The 18,727-nt window shown below is 41.0% G+C and overlaps 1 protein-coding gene across 7 annotated transcripts in view; it reads right to left on the minus strand.

Moving 5' to 3' along the window:
- Positions 1-558: 558 nt before the first annotated feature.
- The window catches only part of usp7 (ubiquitin specific peptidase 7 (herpes virus-associated)), a 30,540-nt gene continuing 12,371 nt past the window's right edge, over positions 559-18,727 (minus strand). For 5 of the 7 annotated variants that reach the window (XM_046074464.1, XM_046074473.1, XM_046074444.1 and 2 more), the window contains exons 13-31: positions 18,447-18,624; positions 18,038-18,182; positions 17,760-17,890; positions 14,599-14,733; positions 13,338-13,439; positions 11,525-11,630; positions 10,836-10,928; positions 10,661-10,728; positions 10,247-10,347; positions 9,014-9,167; positions 8,542-8,609; positions 7,817-7,925; positions 6,147-6,224; positions 5,919-6,019; positions 4,889-4,988; positions 4,423-4,542; positions 4,223-4,294; positions 3,934-4,024; positions 559-2,463 (exon numbers count right to left, since the gene is read on the minus strand). In XM_046074464.1, coding sequence (XP_045930420.1) covers positions 2,357-2,463; positions 3,934-4,024; positions 4,223-4,294; positions 4,423-4,542; positions 4,889-4,988; positions 5,919-6,019; positions 6,147-6,224; positions 7,817-7,925; positions 8,542-8,609; positions 9,014-9,167; positions 10,247-10,347; positions 10,661-10,728; positions 10,836-10,928; positions 11,525-11,630; positions 13,338-13,439; positions 14,599-14,733; positions 17,760-17,890; positions 18,038-18,182; positions 18,447-18,624 — 2,059 coding nt within the window. In that variant the 3' untranslated portion in view covers positions 559-2,356. The remainder of the gene's footprint in view (positions 2,464-3,933; positions 4,025-4,222; positions 4,295-4,422; positions 4,543-4,888; positions 4,989-5,918; positions 6,020-6,146; positions 6,225-7,816; positions 7,926-8,541; positions 8,610-9,013; positions 9,168-10,246; positions 10,348-10,660; positions 10,729-10,835; positions 10,929-11,524; positions 11,631-13,337; positions 13,440-14,598; positions 14,734-17,759; positions 17,891-18,037; positions 18,183-18,446; positions 18,625-18,727) is intronic. The other 2 variants (XM_046074435.1, XM_046074425.1) reach the window with 2 other exon arrangements.

Below are 18,727 nucleotides of genomic sequence, written 5' to 3' on the forward strand. Positions count from 1 at the left end.
AGTTTTAGATGTCCATGAAGATTCTCAGCCATCCAAGATGTATGTATATCTAAATGTTCTGGGTCAAAGGCAACTTTGAATTTTAAAGGAATAGGACACACATTTATTCACTTTCTTGCCAAGAGTTAGACATGGCAACACCCAGTTAGCTTGGCGCAGACTGGAAACGGCTAGCTATTTCTTAGCTCAGCACACTCCAGCAAGGCAACGTTAGTGCTCCCAGCAAAGAAATAGTCCGGGACATATATAACAACTTGTATAATGGTGAATTGTTGCTTTTACACTTTTACTTTTGTATATTTACACAGACAAGATACAGCTTGTTAAACAGTGAGCTGTACAGGTGCTGGTGTGGATTTTCTTACCTTAAGTTAATACACAACCAGATTAGATGTTTTGCCTTGGTTCAAGTCTTTATGCTAAGCTAAGCATACTAGCAGCTGGCTGGAACCTTAAATTTAACAGACGAACAAGACAGTGGTACCAATGTTCTCATCTCAGTTCCTTTAACAGTGTTTTGTGTCTAGCACTGGTATGGACAAGCCGCAGAGTAGCGTCTTTGTTTTTATAGAAAATTTTATTCAACATACATTTTCCAGCAAAAAGGCAATATACAGGAATAGTTGTCGTACACTGCTGCTACACTGAGGATTTTAAACTGGAAAAGATCAAATTAAGGTGTGATTTTGCAGGTCATCTTTGTACTGCACTTTAACAAGACAAAACCAATGCAGTTAGTTTTGAAAAAGAAAAAGAAATCCAAATGTAACAGAAAAAAATCGTCAATGGTACATCAGGAACGCAAAAAAAAAAAAAAACCCTACACACAAGAAATATGAACACCTGGCTCCTTCTGTACCCGACAACAAAGGCGTGTTTCTCTTAAATTTTACACGTTCATATTTTTAAATATACAATTCTTAAATGTTGTCTTTACAGAGCCAGCTATGCGCTATTAGGGGAGCATTCCATCTGTGCTTTAAAAGGAACAAAACAAAAGTAGACAAATAAATTCATAGGGCTTAAAGTGTTTCTTACAATGCTGGTTTTGTCTCTACAAAATCCTCAAACCTGTGGGCTCGAAGTGTCTGCAGCTCCCTACCAAGCACAGCGCAGTTACTGCTCCCAACCACCTGGAGGTGACAGTATCAATCAAGAGAGAATGACCAAGCTTGTGTGTGTTTGCATTCAGAGGAGGAATGACAGAGAAAGACATTAAACCCCCCTGAAACAAAACAAAAATGGAAGATAAAGTCAAGAGGGGGTAATGTCCGTGCATGTGTGTGTTCCTTCAAAGTCACTGAGCAACTCAAAACCGCAACCAAAATGTACATTTGCCAGTCCTGAGAAACTCTGCCATTAAGTGCCAACGTGCAAGATGAAATACAGACAAATATCCTCCTTATTTTTTTCCCCCATTTATTTTTTAACAGATGCTGTGGATTTTTATTATACAAGATCTGCAGAAAGAGACAAAAAAAAATTTATCCATTTTTCCTCCAACCACACTAAGTGAAAAAGAATCGTGTGTAAACTTGGAAATACTTGTTTTGTTGCACTAAAAGGATGGGAGCAGAAAATATAAAGAAACACATCAGGGCAACTAGTGAGCGTCAGGGTGGACGAAAGTTCACAGCCTCTCCCTCTTTTTCTGTCAGTTAGTCCTCGCAAACATCCTTCCATCAAACTCTCCACACAGCAGCAAACAACTCTTTAAAAACAACCCCCAAAAATATCTGAAGGGAAAAAAAAACTAAGCCTAGAAGATTTTATATATAAATTATATATATAAATTATATATATAAATTATATATAGTGTGTATATATACACACACACACTTATATTTATACTGTGTCCCACTTCCTCTCCCCTCTCCGCTTATTTTATATTAAAATCCAATTTAATTTCTCCCACTTCCAGATAGGCAACAAAAAACAGGCAGTCAACAGGTAGAGAAGCCAGAAAAAAAAGAAATAAAACAACCGAACAAGCCTCAGACGTAGAGGGAGACGATAAAAAAAAAAAGTAAAATAAAATAAACAACAAAATCAACAGTCAGAAGGTGGTTGGTGCAGTTTATTTTGCGGTTGAAGGATAATCCGTCAGCTGCAGCAAGATCCATAACGCTTTAGACATAGTGCCGGTGTAGAGCTGTAGAGGTGTCCAGGCGGGGTGTTAAAAGTGATGAACACACACACACACACGAGCACGCACTCTCACACAGTCTCGCACACACAAACACACACACACACACGGTTGGTTACAGTCTGTGGTTATGGTGTGTTAAAGTAGGTAGGGAGGAAGGCGGAGCAGGAGGAGGAGGCTGAGGAGGACAAAGAGGAAGGGCGGGCTGCTTTAGTTGTGGATCTTGATTGCTTTCTCCAGGTAGGTGTAGCGACCTCTCTTTGGAGCTTTGTTGAAATGATCCAACCCTAGCCAGGGGCGCGGGTGGGACATGTTACCTGGAAGGAGATACGTCAGAGAGGTCCATTACACGTCAAGTTTCCCATTTAAAGTTACTTTTTGGAAACAACAAAAAAAACATTAATCTCACAGCAGCGGTAGTAGCTGCAATACTAAAAGCAGTACAAACAGTAGTAGTGTACTTCTATCTCAAACTGAATTTTGTGAAAACTTTTGGTTGTCTCTATAAAAATGAGGATTATTTAGCAGTTTTAGATTAACGCAAATAAAGATAAAAAAAACTCAGGTGATTCAACCTTTGACATTTACAATATTTGCGTAGTTGCAGCCACAAGTGAAGCGTTCTGTACTGCTGTAGGACGTGTTCAGACCGAGTTTAGCCCACTTGTTCATTTGAATCAGGACAGTCCGTCGACGCAGCGGGGATACCAACACAGCAGGCGCGGGGGTAAATAATAATATATAAAAAAAATAAAATAATAATCAAGGTTGTCGGGCAAAACAGTTGACCGTGATGTCGTCCTGCAGTGGCCAATCAAACACGCGCAAAAGCACATTCCTGGAAGATCACTTGTATTTCTACTGTTTCCAGAAAAATGGTTTCCCTCGTGATCACTGCGATCTGCGAAGGATGAAACAGTAATCACTGTGACTGTGCTTCTAACTCATGGATCTGTTACTCAAACTGTATTTTTCAACTTCTCACAGGGCCCTGAAGCTACATGACTCCACCATTGAAGCCCCTTGCAAATGTATTCTTTAAAACATGGCTGTTTTTGGTCTGACTGTCCCCTTAAGTTGTTAACTCTTTTTTTTTTTTTTTTAAACTGAGGGTTACAGATAATTTAAATGACTATGGAGACTACGGGCAGCGTGTCCCAAAATGATCAAGAATCCTAAATTATGCTTGTACAGGAAGCATTACAGCAGCAGGTTTGGTTTGTGTTACCACAGGTCATTATGCAAGGAGACCAGAAATACATTAACAGTTAAATCACATCTTCCAGTAGTAGAGTAAAAGCAGTCACTAAAGAGTCTCGTCTTCTTCAAGCCTCATTCAAAATCTCATGAGGGGCTGCACGGGTGTGGAAATGACAGGACAAAAAGATGGAAAGGTTATAATGGCAGCAATTAACCTCTCCTCGACAATTATAAGGTAAGAAGTAAAAACAGCAGGTCAGATTCAAATGTATCGAACAGGAAGATGCTCTTGCGTGAATTTAATTGGCCAATGCAGTACGTTGCATGACAACAATGCACTGTGAGGAAAAAAAGTTTTTGCGGGAGGATTTTGTAGGGGTTTTTTGCCCCGGAGCCTTCTGCTGTGCTGCTCCAGTGGCCTCATTTAAATGACTGATCTCCCAGGACTGTCCTTGTGATGCATTTGCATGCTTGGTTATAGCCTGTTGCGCTCATAATGTTACCACCATTTGTACAGTAACATCAACATCAACCGCAGCAGCAGTTGTGTTAGCTGCACTCTCAGCGGTGGCAGAACCAGTAAATACCTGGCTGTGGTTCAAAGTCCTTCAGGTTGACCTCATACTCGTCTTCGGTTATGTACTGATGCCTCCCCATCATCACAATTGCAAACTTGAACTGAGAACACACACAACCACACGTTACTTGACAACCAACTACTGTTTACCTGTAGATCACTAAGTAATGTAAACATATTGCAGTATTGAAATGTCTCCCACTTCTAGTAACCAAACTGTTAAATTATTAAAAATATTTAAAATGCACTCAATACAGCTAATTTTTTTCTGGCTGTGCAAGCAAAGCGTGGTGTTGTACCTTCTCAAATTCCTTCTCCTGAATGTCCAGCATGGTCTGGATCCTCCTCATCACCTCCCGAAATGACTCGCCCTGTGGGGAAAAGGGGGTGAAGGAAAGAACAAACCAAACAAACACAGAGCATTAAAGTTGGGTAACTATGAAATACATTATATTAAAGTATGCTAGAAGGTCTCTTTCACACGTGTACAAACACACACCTGTCTGATCTTGAGCAAGAAGGGGATCCCAAAGGTGCCGAAGACTTCCTTGTGGAAGTGAGCAACAGGGATTAGCATTTCACTGTCCTTGTCCAAGTCCACCTGGTCCAAAGGAATCTCCTAAGTGAGGGAAGAAAATAGGAAAAGAGGGAGAGGATGGGATTTAGACCAGTCAGTTACAAACTTCAGAGCAAGTTAAAAACGTGTGTGGAAACCACACCAGTGTACGGGAAGAACAGTGTAGTTCAAGTGCACTAGAGTTTCAGCCAGATGAGGTTAGAGCTTCAGCCTGGTTTTAAGTTTATCTTTAACAATTGAACCAGATTATTCCGAAGAAGCAAAACCCTGGAAATGTAGCTGCTTGTGTAGACAAACTTAGCATGCCGTTAAGTGGAGGAGTGACAAGAGGGCGAAAAAGACTGAAAAGATAAGACACACAGGGATCGCCTCACACACACACACTTACCTCTATTCTGAAGGTGCGACTGGCAGCCGGAGATAAACATTCTAGCAGTTCGTCCTCCTGGTGAACCCCGATGATTTTATAGCTTACTATCTCTAACAGCCTAAAGAGGGAGAAAGAGAGGAAGAGACGCAGAGAGAGAGCAGACAAGAAGAAAGAGTGAATACTCCGCAGTAGCTTTTCAAAGACAAACTGATTTCCAGGAGCTTAAATAACATTAGCCCATGGATAACATAATAATATTAGTTGACAAAAATTCCCAGAGTTGTTAAAGATGGCATATTAATAAAAATGAGATCAATCTGTGCAGGCAGCAGTTACTGCTTTAAGAGTTGAGTACCTCTTCAGAGCATGGAGTTAAGAGGTAAGATTTTAAGTAAAATCTTTCAAACAAGGACCTTGTAAATGTTCTGGAAATGTTTCTTTGTTTGCGTGTCTAACTATCGCAGATAATTGTTGGGAAAGGACTTCGCGCTGCAATCTCTGACCCAAGATACACTGGGGGAAAAAATGTGTTGGATATATGAAGAGCTTTCACCATCTACATGTTTACATGACAGCTGGACTCATGGTGGAGGCAGGTGAGTGAAAAACTACATGGAGAAAGCGACTTTCAAAACACTCTCCCACATGACTACCAGCCCGATCCTCAGCTTCCAATGGCTTTACACAGTCGGTCATTTTCCTCCCAGTCATATACATGCATACAATAATGCTACAGCTGTGAGAAATGTCTTAAGATTGCATTAAAAAAAACAGCTGATATTTCATTTAAATGTCAGGATGTAGCAACATTGTTTTCTTCGGACAGCTCACCTCAGCAGTGCAATCAACTACCATTGAAGTTTTTAACATTTTTTGACAGTATACTTAATTATTACTGAAACTGACACATAGGGTCGGGGATTTGTTTTTGATGTCATTTTTCGCTTTCATAACGTTCACCATCATGTGCCAAATTTCCTACGTTATAGCTGTTAAAATGTGCACGTGCGCGCACACACACACACACACACTCCTGCAGGGTGGATACCTGAGCTTCTCAGAGCCTTTTTCAGAGAGCTCCACTGCCTTTTTACATTCTTCCAAAAGGTCCCGCACACAGCCGTGCTTGTCAGGGTAGAGGGTGATCTCCTGCAACAAACACATTTGCACAGTTTACCTCTAAGCTGGACTCACACAAAACGTTTGACTTATTATGTGTAGTGACATATTCAGAAGTGCATTGTGTGGCTGTTAAAAGTGTGTGTGCGTGCGTTACCTCCTCTCTGAACTGGCTGTTGAGCCATATGGATTTAAAACTCCTCCTGTTCTCAAAGTCTGTTATCTTCATCTTTAACTGTGGATGCACGAAGAGAGAGATAAATAAACACTCATGAGACGTTCTGCTGAGCTGTGTGCTGCGTTCAGGAAGCTCTTAACAGGTGGCTTGCAACATCCTGTTGTATTGCCCTGTGGTCGCATCAAATGCATTTCCGTAATTCAGATCCCACAGGATCCAATCAAAATTAAACATGAGGTGCAACTGTCTGCACACAATACAGAATTTTCAATTTGCAGGACTTTACACTTATCTGTACAGCTACAAATACATTCCTTAAACTGCCAGAAAGGCTGGAGGTACCAGATCTTTTATTTAGAAAGTAACAGATGGAAGATGATCAAAGCTTGGCTTATCTTTTCTGGAAGTTTGTCTTTTTCTGACAGGGAAACATTTACACTGTAAGCTTGCTATATAGAAGTTTTAGCTTTGTTAGCTAAGCTAGGGCTTTCTACTACAACCTAAGCCACATCGTGTTGAGCAGCTGGTCCGACAAAAAGAATATCTTCCAGTTCAGCTGTTGCAAAATTTGCCCACAGAAGTTGGGATAGCCCCTTCTGTGACCTCTTTTAAGTCACTTTTAAAAACGCACTTGTTTTCTTTGGCATATATATATATATATATATTTATTTATTTTTTGTTAATTTTTCTCTCCTTGGAGTATGATGCTGTTTTTTCTATCTAAGTCTGATACTGGCATTTCTGTTTTTTATTGTTATTGTTGACGAGTCTGATACCGCTTTGGCTACTCCTGTTTAAAGCTGTTCTTAACTTTGCTGTACTTTTCTATGCTGTGCTGTTATGCATGGTATTATTGTCTTTTAATTCTGTAAAGCACTTTGGTCAGTCAGTGGCTGCTATAAAACGTGCTATATAAATAAAATGAACTTGAACTGTTGACAAATCTAATTTAAGTATGGTTTACGGTATACACATAATTAAACAATCTGTGCGCCAAACCTTTAGGAAATCAGAACACATCTTTGATTATTAAGAAAAATAACAGCAGCACTAATCAGACCTCATCCTGATAGAAGATCCAAAATCAGTTTTGAAAAGAAAATGCGCACGAGTAAAGAGGTTGAAAGTTTTCATTACTGATTAACCTGACGATTATTTTCTTGGTGAATCAATTAATCGTTTGGTCTATAAAAACATAAAACAGTGAAAAGGCCTTTCACAGTATCCAAGTTAAAAGCCATTACACTTCTTATTTTGTCCAACCAACATTCCAAAACCAAAAATGGTGTATTAACTATAATGTAAGGACAAGAAAAGCAGCATTTTCTCACCAGCCCATTTTGGGCATTTTTGCATTGCATTTGCATCACTTATAAAAATAGTTTCCACCAGTTTTTTGTCTATGGACTAAACATTGCTGCTCTAGTTGAAAGACAAAGCTGGACAAAGAAGACAAAAGAAAAACAAGGTCTGAACGAAATAAACATGATGAGCAAGACAGAAAACAGCAACAACAACAAAAAATAAATGAAGACATAAAAAACTACATGACTTGCTTGAAACTTAGGTCAAAGTGTACTTTCAAAAATTTAGGCATGTAGGAAAAAAAAGCAAACCATTTAGTCCCAGAGCTGGCAACCCCTTCCTACCTGCTGGTAGTACAGTTTCTTGGGCTGCCGAGGTTTGAAGAATTGCAGCAGGTCCCGCAGCGTTCCCTCATAGTTGTGTCTGAGAGGATTCCCTGGACCGTCCCTGTACCTGGCCACCACACCACCAGGCAGGGGGGGAGGACGACGAAGGGGAGGAAAGAAGGATGACAGAAGAAAAGAAACAGAGGGTGGGGGCGTTGAACAGAGAGGGAAGATGAGAACATTCAGAGAGATGCAGAGGCAGAACAGAGGAGAAATGTAGGGGGGGAGAGAGGAGGACAGAAGGGAGGCAGAGTGGGAGGAGTTAGAGGAAAACAACAAGAAAGGTGGGGGGGGACAGGTTACGCAACATTTCTACTGACAACTGCAAGTAATTAAATCAAAGGCAAACATGACAAGCTGAGGATAAGAACACAGTATACAAATTCACAATACGCATTTCTTTCTCTGTGCCAAGCAGGACATCGATATGCAGATAATTATGTGAAAATTAAATTAAAAGTCAGTCAATACAAAACTAACAATAACTCCTATATTTTAATTCCTCCTGGCATACAGTGAGAAAGACAGGCGTAGTAAAGTGATCAGTATTGTGTTTTTAATGTTACTACATTCACACAGTATGTGCTGCTTGGGTCTTTGTCAACATCACTGGTCATGTGAAATTACACTGCATGACTTGTGCGTGTGCGCGCGTGTGTGCGTGGTTGAGACAAGCCTCCTACCCCTGTGACTTGAAGAACTGCAGCAGCATGGGATCTGTGTTCAACCTCTGCGCTACTGTCTTGGCCACCTGACAAAACAGACAACACAAACATTACAAGCGGGGACCACCGCAGGCCTGTCAGATCTCATTTGTCAACAGGGAGACTACAAGGACGAAGTGGGGGGAAAAACATTTAAAGATATTCATAATACATCATGCTCAGATCTTGGTAGGTTTTAAGCAGATCATCAAGCACTTGAAGATATTTTAAAGATCTGTTACCTCGTTGTGTTTTAAGGTACAATAGTAGCTCCCAAAACCCAATATGCCCTCTAAGATGTACCAATTCATTTTTAAAGGGACCCAGTTTTTTTTAATTTAGGAAGCTGATATAATTCTGTTCACCCGAGATGATGCAAACACACTGAAACGAAAACCTTACAACGCCCTCAAAGTTCAACATTCATTCAAAGTGGCTGAACAGCCCATACCTGAAAATAGTTCATGCGGTTAGAGAGAGTGACCACGAAGCCGGGGTCATTGTGGATGGTCTTGTCACAGAAAATGACGTCCACGCGGTGGTAGAGATCCCGGAAATAGTCCTTGGCCGTAGGCAGCTCACTGCTGTCGTTCTCTGGGTCATCCCTGCAGAGTTGGAAGGAGGTAGGTAGATGGATTAATTGGGGGTACAGAATATGCAGTGTTGACAGGAGGAGGCAGAAAAGACAATGGTAGGGGAGAGCAGACACAGATGTGACAAAGGCAGATGGAAGGTAGGCAGCTGGAGGCATGATGGGGGAAAAATTAAGAAGAGGGTATGAAGCAATAAAGGCATACAGCAACAGAGGGAAGCACTGAAGTGGCATAGACTAAATATTTAAACCAAGATCTTCCTAGTTTCTCTGTATTTCATCAGAAATACAGAAAAGTCCAGAGACATACAACTCCTCTGCTTGTCTCTCGGGTGTTTTATTAGGACAAAATATAACAAGGGGTACTGTGCAAAATCAAATAAATAACAAACAAAAGTTATGTTTATATTCAGTGGTACTCAAAGACACACTGTGTGTTTTAATGTGGTCTAACAAAACACGGTGAGAGCGTTTCTTTCTTCTCAAAACACATTTTAATTTAAAAAAGGTGGGGTAAGCGAAATCCAACACAATGAAAATTCCACGAACAGCAAGTAAGGTAACTAATGTTATCTAATTTGTGGGTTAGCTGTCACTACAGGTGCTGCGGCGAAGCAAACATGAAGGTTACATGCAGAGAGGACGAGACGGTCCCAGAGCCAGCACACCAGCTCCAGACAGCGATACTCACATCTCTCCTGCTACTATAACTAACATCACAACAACAGCATGTCTTTGCAAACTACAAAGTAAGCTGAATGTCAGTGGGCGGGTCATTTAACGTTACCTGACACACAAATAATGAATGGAGACAATAAGACATGTACTGGATTAGAAACAGAGACCCCACCTTTAAAATCTAGCATTGTTTACATTCACGTTTACTTTCTTGTTGTCTTCGTCGTGGTCTTTGTTGTTTTGCTCTGTTTGTTAGCATATTGCTACATATGGTGGCGCTTTACCCCAACCAACTGTCAGTCAGCAGAAATTAAACAAACAGCAGGATATGCATGTGTGTAACTAATAAAATGGGATCCCTTTTGTAAAATCATTGCACTCTACCACTATTACTACACACACAATCAGTCTTACTTCTGGAAGACAATGATGTCCCCGTCCATAAGCTCATCCAGGGCCTTGTCCAGAGAGACATCATAGTCCTGTATCCGCTCTGTTAGATTGGGCTTTACTTCCTGTAACACAACAAGGCATCATGGGAAAAGTAATCAAGGTGAAGCCGTCTGATATGTGTACAAGAATATTAGGCTGAGGATGTGTAAACACTCAAAACTAGAGAAGGGCAAGTGTGAGAAAAAAAAAAAAAAAAAAAAGAGAGATGCTGCATATGGCAGTGTGAGCGTGTGCACCGGAGTTAGAGACAACGGCTTGTGTGCCAGATAGGAGAGCATGAGAAGTGTGAAGAAGCGAGTGAAGAGTGAGAACAAGTGAGAAAAAGACAGAGGAATGTGCCAGCAAGCGAGCGCTAATATAATATAAATAGATCACCTCATAGAGGATAAGGCTAGTTTCCTGCTGAAACCCTGCTCTCTCACACATGACTGGCAGAAGGTCTCCTGGTTACAGGGAGAAAAAGCAACAGAAACATGACTTAATCTTTAAGTTCAAAGCACAGCACAGTGTGTTCCAGCTTAAAATAAACTTGGATGTGGCCAACACTTACTTATTTTGCAGGAAATAGGTGTGTAGATATGTCCACAATAATTTAAGCTTCTGGTTTTGGGGTCATACATCTTCAAGAACAACATGACATCGTCTAAAAAAGAAAAATGCACACAATAATAAATACAGCAGCTCTTCTGAAATAGTGCCTGCTTCATGAGGAGTACTCAAAAAACAATTGCTCCAAACAAGGACACAGTTACTACAAAAAGTAACATTACATTTACTTTGTCATTCTACAACACAGGGCTGCACAATAAAATTGACAGCACATCAAAGAAACTGCTTAAATTACCACAACTAGTGTTACATTTAAAATATAAAATACCCTAAAATATGACTTTAAAATTTGTAGGGCTACTCAAGTTATGCAAATCCTAAACCTACTGCTATTATATTACATTAGTGAATCACAATGTAACAGTCCAGCGATTGTAACAAGTGAAACAGCATTTCTAGTAAAGTTGCAGTATGTATGTGCTAAAACAAACATTAGCACAAAGCTAACACAGAATGCAAACTCAGTTTCAAACAAATAAAAACCTTGAAAATCAAATGGAGGAACGATGCAGACATGATGCTGCACTGCCATATTCTTAAAACTGAGTCACCCTAAATCAAACGCCACAATGTGTGAAACACTGCTGAAACTGACACTGAGCTGGATGAGGTGTGATGTGTGGGACTTACGGTCTTTGTCAAACTTAGGTAACGTGGCCCCGCTGGCCGCCATCTCTGGATCCACGGTCTCCAGAAATATTGTCCAGGGGTTCTCATTGTCGCTCAAGTCGATCATCTGAAACGCAAACATTCACAAACTAAAAAAAACACCAGAGTAAAACACATGCTCATGGACAGATTAGTGTACGCATTTGTGGGCACAAAGGCTCATGTTATAAACACACCCACTAAGAATCAGTGACTCTGTGCACTGACTGATTTAGGGTTAAGGCGATTCGTCGACGTAATCGATTACGTGCGTCGCTGCATCCGGTGTAGGATTCTCCAGCTCCAGCTACAAGACCGCGCCTTCGACTGTCTAAAGTTTGGAGTATTTCAGACAGACACTCAACAACGTGCTGCTCCATGTGAACTGGAAACTGCTTCACTGCAGCACAGCTGCTGTCCACGAATACGTGAAACGAAAGTATCCTGCAGCACTTTGTCTAGACTGCAGCACCGCAAATCGTGTTTACTTTCTGTCGCCACACAAGCACGGCACATTATCAGCACGAGGACACGTATTTCTTCATTGCCTTCATGTTAAAAGTAATTTCTGCCCCGCTGCTGTCATGGTAACGTAACGTTACACCCATATCCAGTCTATGGTTACACCGCGAGTCATGTAACGATCGGCTGTTTCATATTTTCTGTTTATTTAACGGCCACAGATGAGCGAGAAAACAGCTGAATCTAATTACAGACAATCTGACTGTCTGTAATTCCTTTCAGGTGTTCACTGATGCAGAAATACATTTTATTATCATACTGCATTACTTAAAATTGAAATGAATCCATGTCAGAAACATTTAAAGTTTTAAGTAAAGTAGCCTAATTAATGTCTGTTATTGTTATTATCACAACACATCACTGACGTGGAAATTTGATTAATTTTAAGATTTGCTGCTATTGTCATTATTCTAATGTGCTTCATCAGGATGATTGAATAAAATAGATTTATTGATTAGACATGTTTTTGATATTTATTTTGGATAAATTGGTATGTTAATCGAGTAATAGGCAACTTTTCTTTTAGAATAAACAAAATTAGTTGTTAGATTAATTGAAAAAATAAACGTTAGATTAAATCGACATGTACAGCCCAAGACTGATTATTTATGGACCATTTTCCTGACAGCTGATACATTACAGAGGGAAATTAACAACTTTTAACTGAGAATTCACTTCAGACAACACTCTCAATCAAGATACAAAACATAGAGACTGCTGACTGTCACAGTTCAAACCTCAAAATCTCAAATTTCAGCTGAGTACTGAGAATTTGTTTTATCTCAGTAGGGTGGCGGAAAAGGGAACATATGGACCAACTGAACAAAAACAAAGGACTTGAATATTTGGGGGGAATTAATCATGACCTAGGAGTCTCTGGGATCCTCATCACACAGCAGCTCTCATTAAAGGGTGCTAACGTATTCTTCTTGTTTTTGATTCATCTGCAGATTATTAATTGTCAATTTATTGTTTGATCTCTAAAATGTCAGAAAACAGCACAAAAAGCCCCATTTTTGGGGGACAAAATTACTTTGACTTATAATCATTCATCAAAATAGTTGTTTATTAGTTTTCTGTCAATGGACTAATTGCTTAATCAACTAACCGTTTTCCAGAACTATCTGTACTGGATGGATGGGGTAATCATTCAGTGGTAGCTTCTCACCTCAGTGCCGGTAAGACGACGAAAATGCTTCCCAAAATGTCAGAGTACCAAAAATACATTTGCAGGTTACACCCACAAACAGGTCTTCCAGACACAAACACTTACCGACTTGTTGCAGTCGGCCTCGTAGTCGAGCATGGCGGGTCGCTTGGTTCCATTGCTCCGGGCCTGCATGGGCCACAGCCTCATCTGGTCCTGTGGGAAACCCTGCAGCAAATCAATAGGTGGGTTTGATTTAATTTGCAGAACGAAAAAGGATCACAAAAAAGTGGAAAGTACCAACAGCACCCGAGAAAAACAAATCAAGCAGATAATGAGAAAAGGGTATGAAAGAGTTTACAGTGTGTGGCAGGGGCTCCAGATTGCAACCATTTAGTTGCATTTTGTGACCATTTAGATTTTTCGGCTGTTTATTTTCGCCCAAGTCATCACGGTATTCTCTTATCAAACGCTGATTATTTTTCTCTCAGACAGAGGCTCGTGTGTGCCATGACAGCAGTGACTCAATATACAATGGAGATGCGTGGAGAGACAGATGTTAGTTGTTTCAGAATGGGCACGGCATAAAATTAAGAGCAGAGAGTCAAATGTAATCTGACTACCATATAAAATCTGCGTTATTGATTCTAAATTATTTTCAATTCTTCTAAAAAACTTTTTCAAGTTGACATTTCAATAATGTGAAGCAACAAAAGTTAGAAATGACATTAAATCGAAATACCTGTATTTCAACTTAGTTAGTCTGGAGCTTAGACTGTATAAAACATGGACGTAGTCTCCGTGACGTCACCCATTAGTTTCTGAAGAGCTGTTGTGAAGCTCAATGTGGGCGGGTCCAGGTGGCTCCGGCAGTCCCTGACTCCAGCTAATCCAAAAAAGGGCGAAGCAGGTAGGGCTGAGGCGAGCTGAATGAGGCTTGGTTGCTGAACCACCTAGCAGCTGGTCACCTGTGACAGCACCCACCTGTCACTGAAAATGGCCACGTCCCTAATTATGAATAACTTTAATTTAAACAGGTGTGTTCTTTATAAATTCACTACCTGCACAGATGTCATGAAAGGGGCAACTAGTTGACCAAAACCGTTCTTTGTACCAGGCTGTAAACATGTTTATTTCTGCTGTAAAGCTGGGCATTTGAACATGGCGGTCTATGGGGATTGAGGGAACGGTGGTTTTTGGCACTTCTGCGTTGGCTTCATTTATCAGCCCCGGAGGCTGCAGATTGGTCTGTAGGCTTTCATGGTAAAACATCAAGCCACACACACACACACACACACACACTCCACTGTTTTGTCCTCACACACACACACACACACACACACACACACACACACCCACCCACCCCCCACACACTTGAGTCTCTCACCATGGTCTGGGAGAGGTTCTGGACAAACTCTTGCAGCGTAGAGCTCTTCAGGACCTTGAAGACTGTGTACTTCACCTTCTCCTCATCATACATGTCGTTGCCCTGGTGACCACAGAACTGGTCCTCTGTCACCATCTGTCCAGAGGAGGAAGACGACAGGAAGAAAACAACCTTAGTGATCAACAGTAAAACTGGACAAGGAACCAAGACATGAAGAGAAAGAGAACCAAAAACACAGGGGAGTACAATAGCTAGACATTTACACAAACGTGATGCAGGGCATTTTTTAATCAAAGCTATCAGTCAGTCACAAACTAAATGCAGATTTTGTCTTAGTGGGACATTTTGTCACACACAAAACAACTACTACAGTGTATTTTGTCTGTGTGGTGGAAATTGTATATTTCCTTGTTGAGCATTTAACAAATAAGTTACAACAAACATTGTCTTTGTGACATTTATTAAAGAAAAAAAACTAACCGATGTTGAGTTTAGTTGAAACAAATAAGAGTGTCCTCTACAGAATTATAAGGATAATGTACGCTGGAGTTATCGCAAATGCACCCCTTACTGACATTTGTTTCACCTCTGTCTCTCTGGGAAAAAAAGCAATAAAGAGGAATTATTCTGTTGCCCTGTCTTAATACATAGCCAAATAATAAAGACAGAGCAGCTGACATCTTGAACAGGATAAACCTCGCTTATCTTTAAACAAGCCGTTTCCCCATTATCACTCGCCATCTCAACCACACTGTGGATGCCACAGCTCAGCTAGAGTACCTACGTTCTTGTCTGCGGCTGACAGATATAGACAGCACTTAGCCAGAGAAAAACTGTGGAGTCAGCTTAACAGAAGGGAGCAGACTGCTACTTGAAGAATGTGCCACTAGGGCTGAAACGATTAATCAATTAAAATCGATTCATAAAATGCTTCGACACAAATTCTTTGCATCGATGCTTCGTTTAATCCATGTAATTTTACAGCACAGTGTTTCGCAGGGACATTTATTACTGTCACACATCGCGTTTACGCTGTGAACACGACGTGAATATGATGGAGCTGTTTGCAAAGTGGGGGAAGAGAGAGAAAACACCGAGGGACAAAGAAGAAAGTGTCCATAGTATGGGATTATTTCAAGCTAAAGAAAACAACAACTCTGTAATGTTACCGTCCGTCCACCGTAAAACAAAACTTTTGTCACCTCGGCAACAGCACGACGGCGCCTTATCAGAAAGCAGCCGGTGTTCTGCCAGCGGACCACAGACAAGGTAACAGTAACTTTAGCATTTAGCTGAAATCATGATCGATTGTTGAGTTGAAGGCTAGCCAAAGTAAGCTGCAGTCCTCAGCTGAAAATGTGCACACGTGCGTTTGTTCTCCTTTTTGGGCCGTGAGTTGTAACCTCACAGTCAAGAGTTAACTGGGTGTCGGGGAGCTGCACCTTTTAACTCCCCTCCAGCTCTCTCTGTAGCTCAGACAATCCCTGCTACCTGCGTGTACTAATCCGTCCTTTCAACCATATTCTTTGTCTTTATAATTTCCATCTTTATAATAACAAACAGCTGTTTCGTGTGCAGGATCGCTCATTTCACGTTTCACGTGTGTTTTCTTGATAAAAGTGGTTTGGAAACCAGCGTTGGGTGCCATAGCTGTTGTCAGCTCCGCCGCCTCCACCAAGCAAAAAGTACTTCTTAAACGACGCATCAATGGATCGTTGAAATAATCTATAGAAGCTTCCAATACTAAAATCATCGTTAGCTGCAGCCCTATGTGTCACAATAAAAACCACAGGTCCACCAACGTATAGCCTAAATGTAATATGCTTATTTGAAGACTGTTCTTTTTTTATTTAAAGGTAAAATTGTATTAATGAGGTGTCAATGCATACCCGTTACAGGTCTTGCCATTTTTTGTGTATTTTAATCTGTTTTGAATGGAAGTATTTTCACAGCTTCACACTAATCTTGCTCATGGGGCATATGTTTACAGAAAAATATTTGGCAGGATAGATTATACATCAAGACCTTTGTCTGGTCATATCAAAGGAAACTCATAACGTGTGATGTCTCATCTCAATTCAAAATCAGTCCTGCACCCTTGCACACTTCTTCATTTTAGGGCTGTGAAATTAATCAAATTTTAATTTTGAATAACAATTTTGGCTGCCAACGATTATGAAAACAAAATAATCAAAGTAAAACATTGTTGTGTGGCATTCTGTTTCACAGTGATGGTCTCATGTTTGTTGCCTTGTGTTATAAATCCAGCGCAGCCCTGCCCTTTACGGTGGTGGCTCCTGCCCCTCCCTAAAAGCCCAAAGTCACTCTCAGCCAGGCTGTGGCAAGTTCAACTCCACTCGAGCCAAGATGACCAGGGGTTACACTGCTTTAACTTGTTGGTCATCATTATTAGGTTAAGCCTACAGCATTTTACACAGCATAAATTAGCCTAGCGGTTATAGCAGACCTTTCTTCTACTCATACCTTAACAAATGACATAATATTCCTACTTTTCTTACTCGCTGTTGGTTCAAGACACTGCATCTCCCAACAGAACGCTACAGCTGAACGTCAGCTTTATGCAACGTAACAAGTTATGGTCAACATGAGTAGTTTACCTGTCACCTGCTGAGCCCCCCTCCTCCACATATGGCAGCTCACCTGCCCCAACCCAAAGTACTAAACCAGGAGAGAGACAGCGCTGTTGTCATTATCTGTCACTCTAAGATGCTGTTTACGTTAACAAGTTTAAAAAAAAATTAACTATTTCTTATTTCATGGGTGATGTGGGATTTTTGGGGTCATGTATATATAATAATTATTAAAAAATTAAGCATTCACTTTTAAAAGTTCAAAAGTTAAGCATGATGTTTCCTAAGCCAACGAGTAACCGTATTAAATCGCCATCATACGTTGCCAGCTGTAGAGCACTGCAACAAAACAGGGAAGCTTCACTGTACTTTCCTACTGTACTTCTGTATGTATACTTCCCTGTCTGTAAAACTTTAATAAAGACGAGTTAGCACTTAGGTTTCTTGTGTATACTCTTTCTATTTGCACTAAGCAGCTTGCACCAGCACGTTTCTAAAATTAAACAGCCACCAAAGCACACTGAGTCTGCAACGCATCACAGCACTTAAACAGCAGTCCTGGTTTCCTACCTGAACCTGCATGTAGAGGTGAGCCTCTTGGCGCTCCTTCCTCTTCTGTGCCTCCACCCTTTTCTCCTCTTGCAGACGCTCCACCAGCTGCTGCGGAATGTCCACGTCAGTCATCGGCTGGAGCACCTCACCTGGGAAACAGAGAGAGGCGCAAGTGAGCAGAGTGCAATACAGTAACATGTATTTAACAGTCACTAAGACAGTAAAATAAGGCAATTTTTTAAATAATAAAAGAAAAATTTTATAGTAAAAGGAAGGAGAGGGAGTATGTTACTCACTGAGCTTGGACTCACGAATGTAGACCAACATGTATGCGTTGGTGCAGTGGCGCACTGAGAGGTCATCGTCATGTCCACCATAGTTGTGCTCTATGGCCTCCTCCTTGGTGCATCGCGACACAACGTCATCATCAAACTTACACCACTGGAGAAAAAGAGAAAGCACGATAGAGAAAGAGGGCGGTGGAAGTTGTGAAAGGGAGATGGGTGCGGTCAAACGGAGATGAGGAGGAGGATAGGGGAGGGAAAGGATAAGATGGGAGGATTGGGCAAGGATGGAGCAAAAAGGAAGGAGACGGGAGAAAAAGAGAAAAGCAGAGCACTTAAATCACCATGAAATGCTTTCAAAACCAAATACCACAAACATGCAATTTCTGGGTGTAAGGTGTATAAAAAAAATTGTCCTCACTATTGGTTCCTTGACACTCACTTTGCCGTCTCCTTTTGGGTTAAGATAGACGACGTAGTGACCGCCATGGTTGTCCCCGCTGTGCACTAGCACTGCATGCAGGATGTAGTTGGCTGGGTCCTTGGAGTCTGGCTTCTGAAGGAACTCATCCAGGGGTAACTGATCTGGAAACTCAAACCTATTGAGGAAAGAGGAGGAAGGAGAAGCAGAGAGGTTAGTAAGACAAAGCGTAGAGATGAGGAGAGGGGTAGTGATGGGGGGGGGGGGGGGGGGGGGGGGGG

The sequence above is a fragment of the Micropterus dolomieu genome, linkage group LG02, assembly GCF_021292245.1.
Source record: "Micropterus dolomieu isolate WLL.071019.BEF.003 ecotype Adirondacks linkage group LG02, ASM2129224v1, whole genome shotgun sequence".
Classification (NCBI taxonomy): domain Eukaryota; kingdom Metazoa; phylum Chordata; class Actinopteri; order Centrarchiformes; family Centrarchidae; genus Micropterus; species Micropterus dolomieu.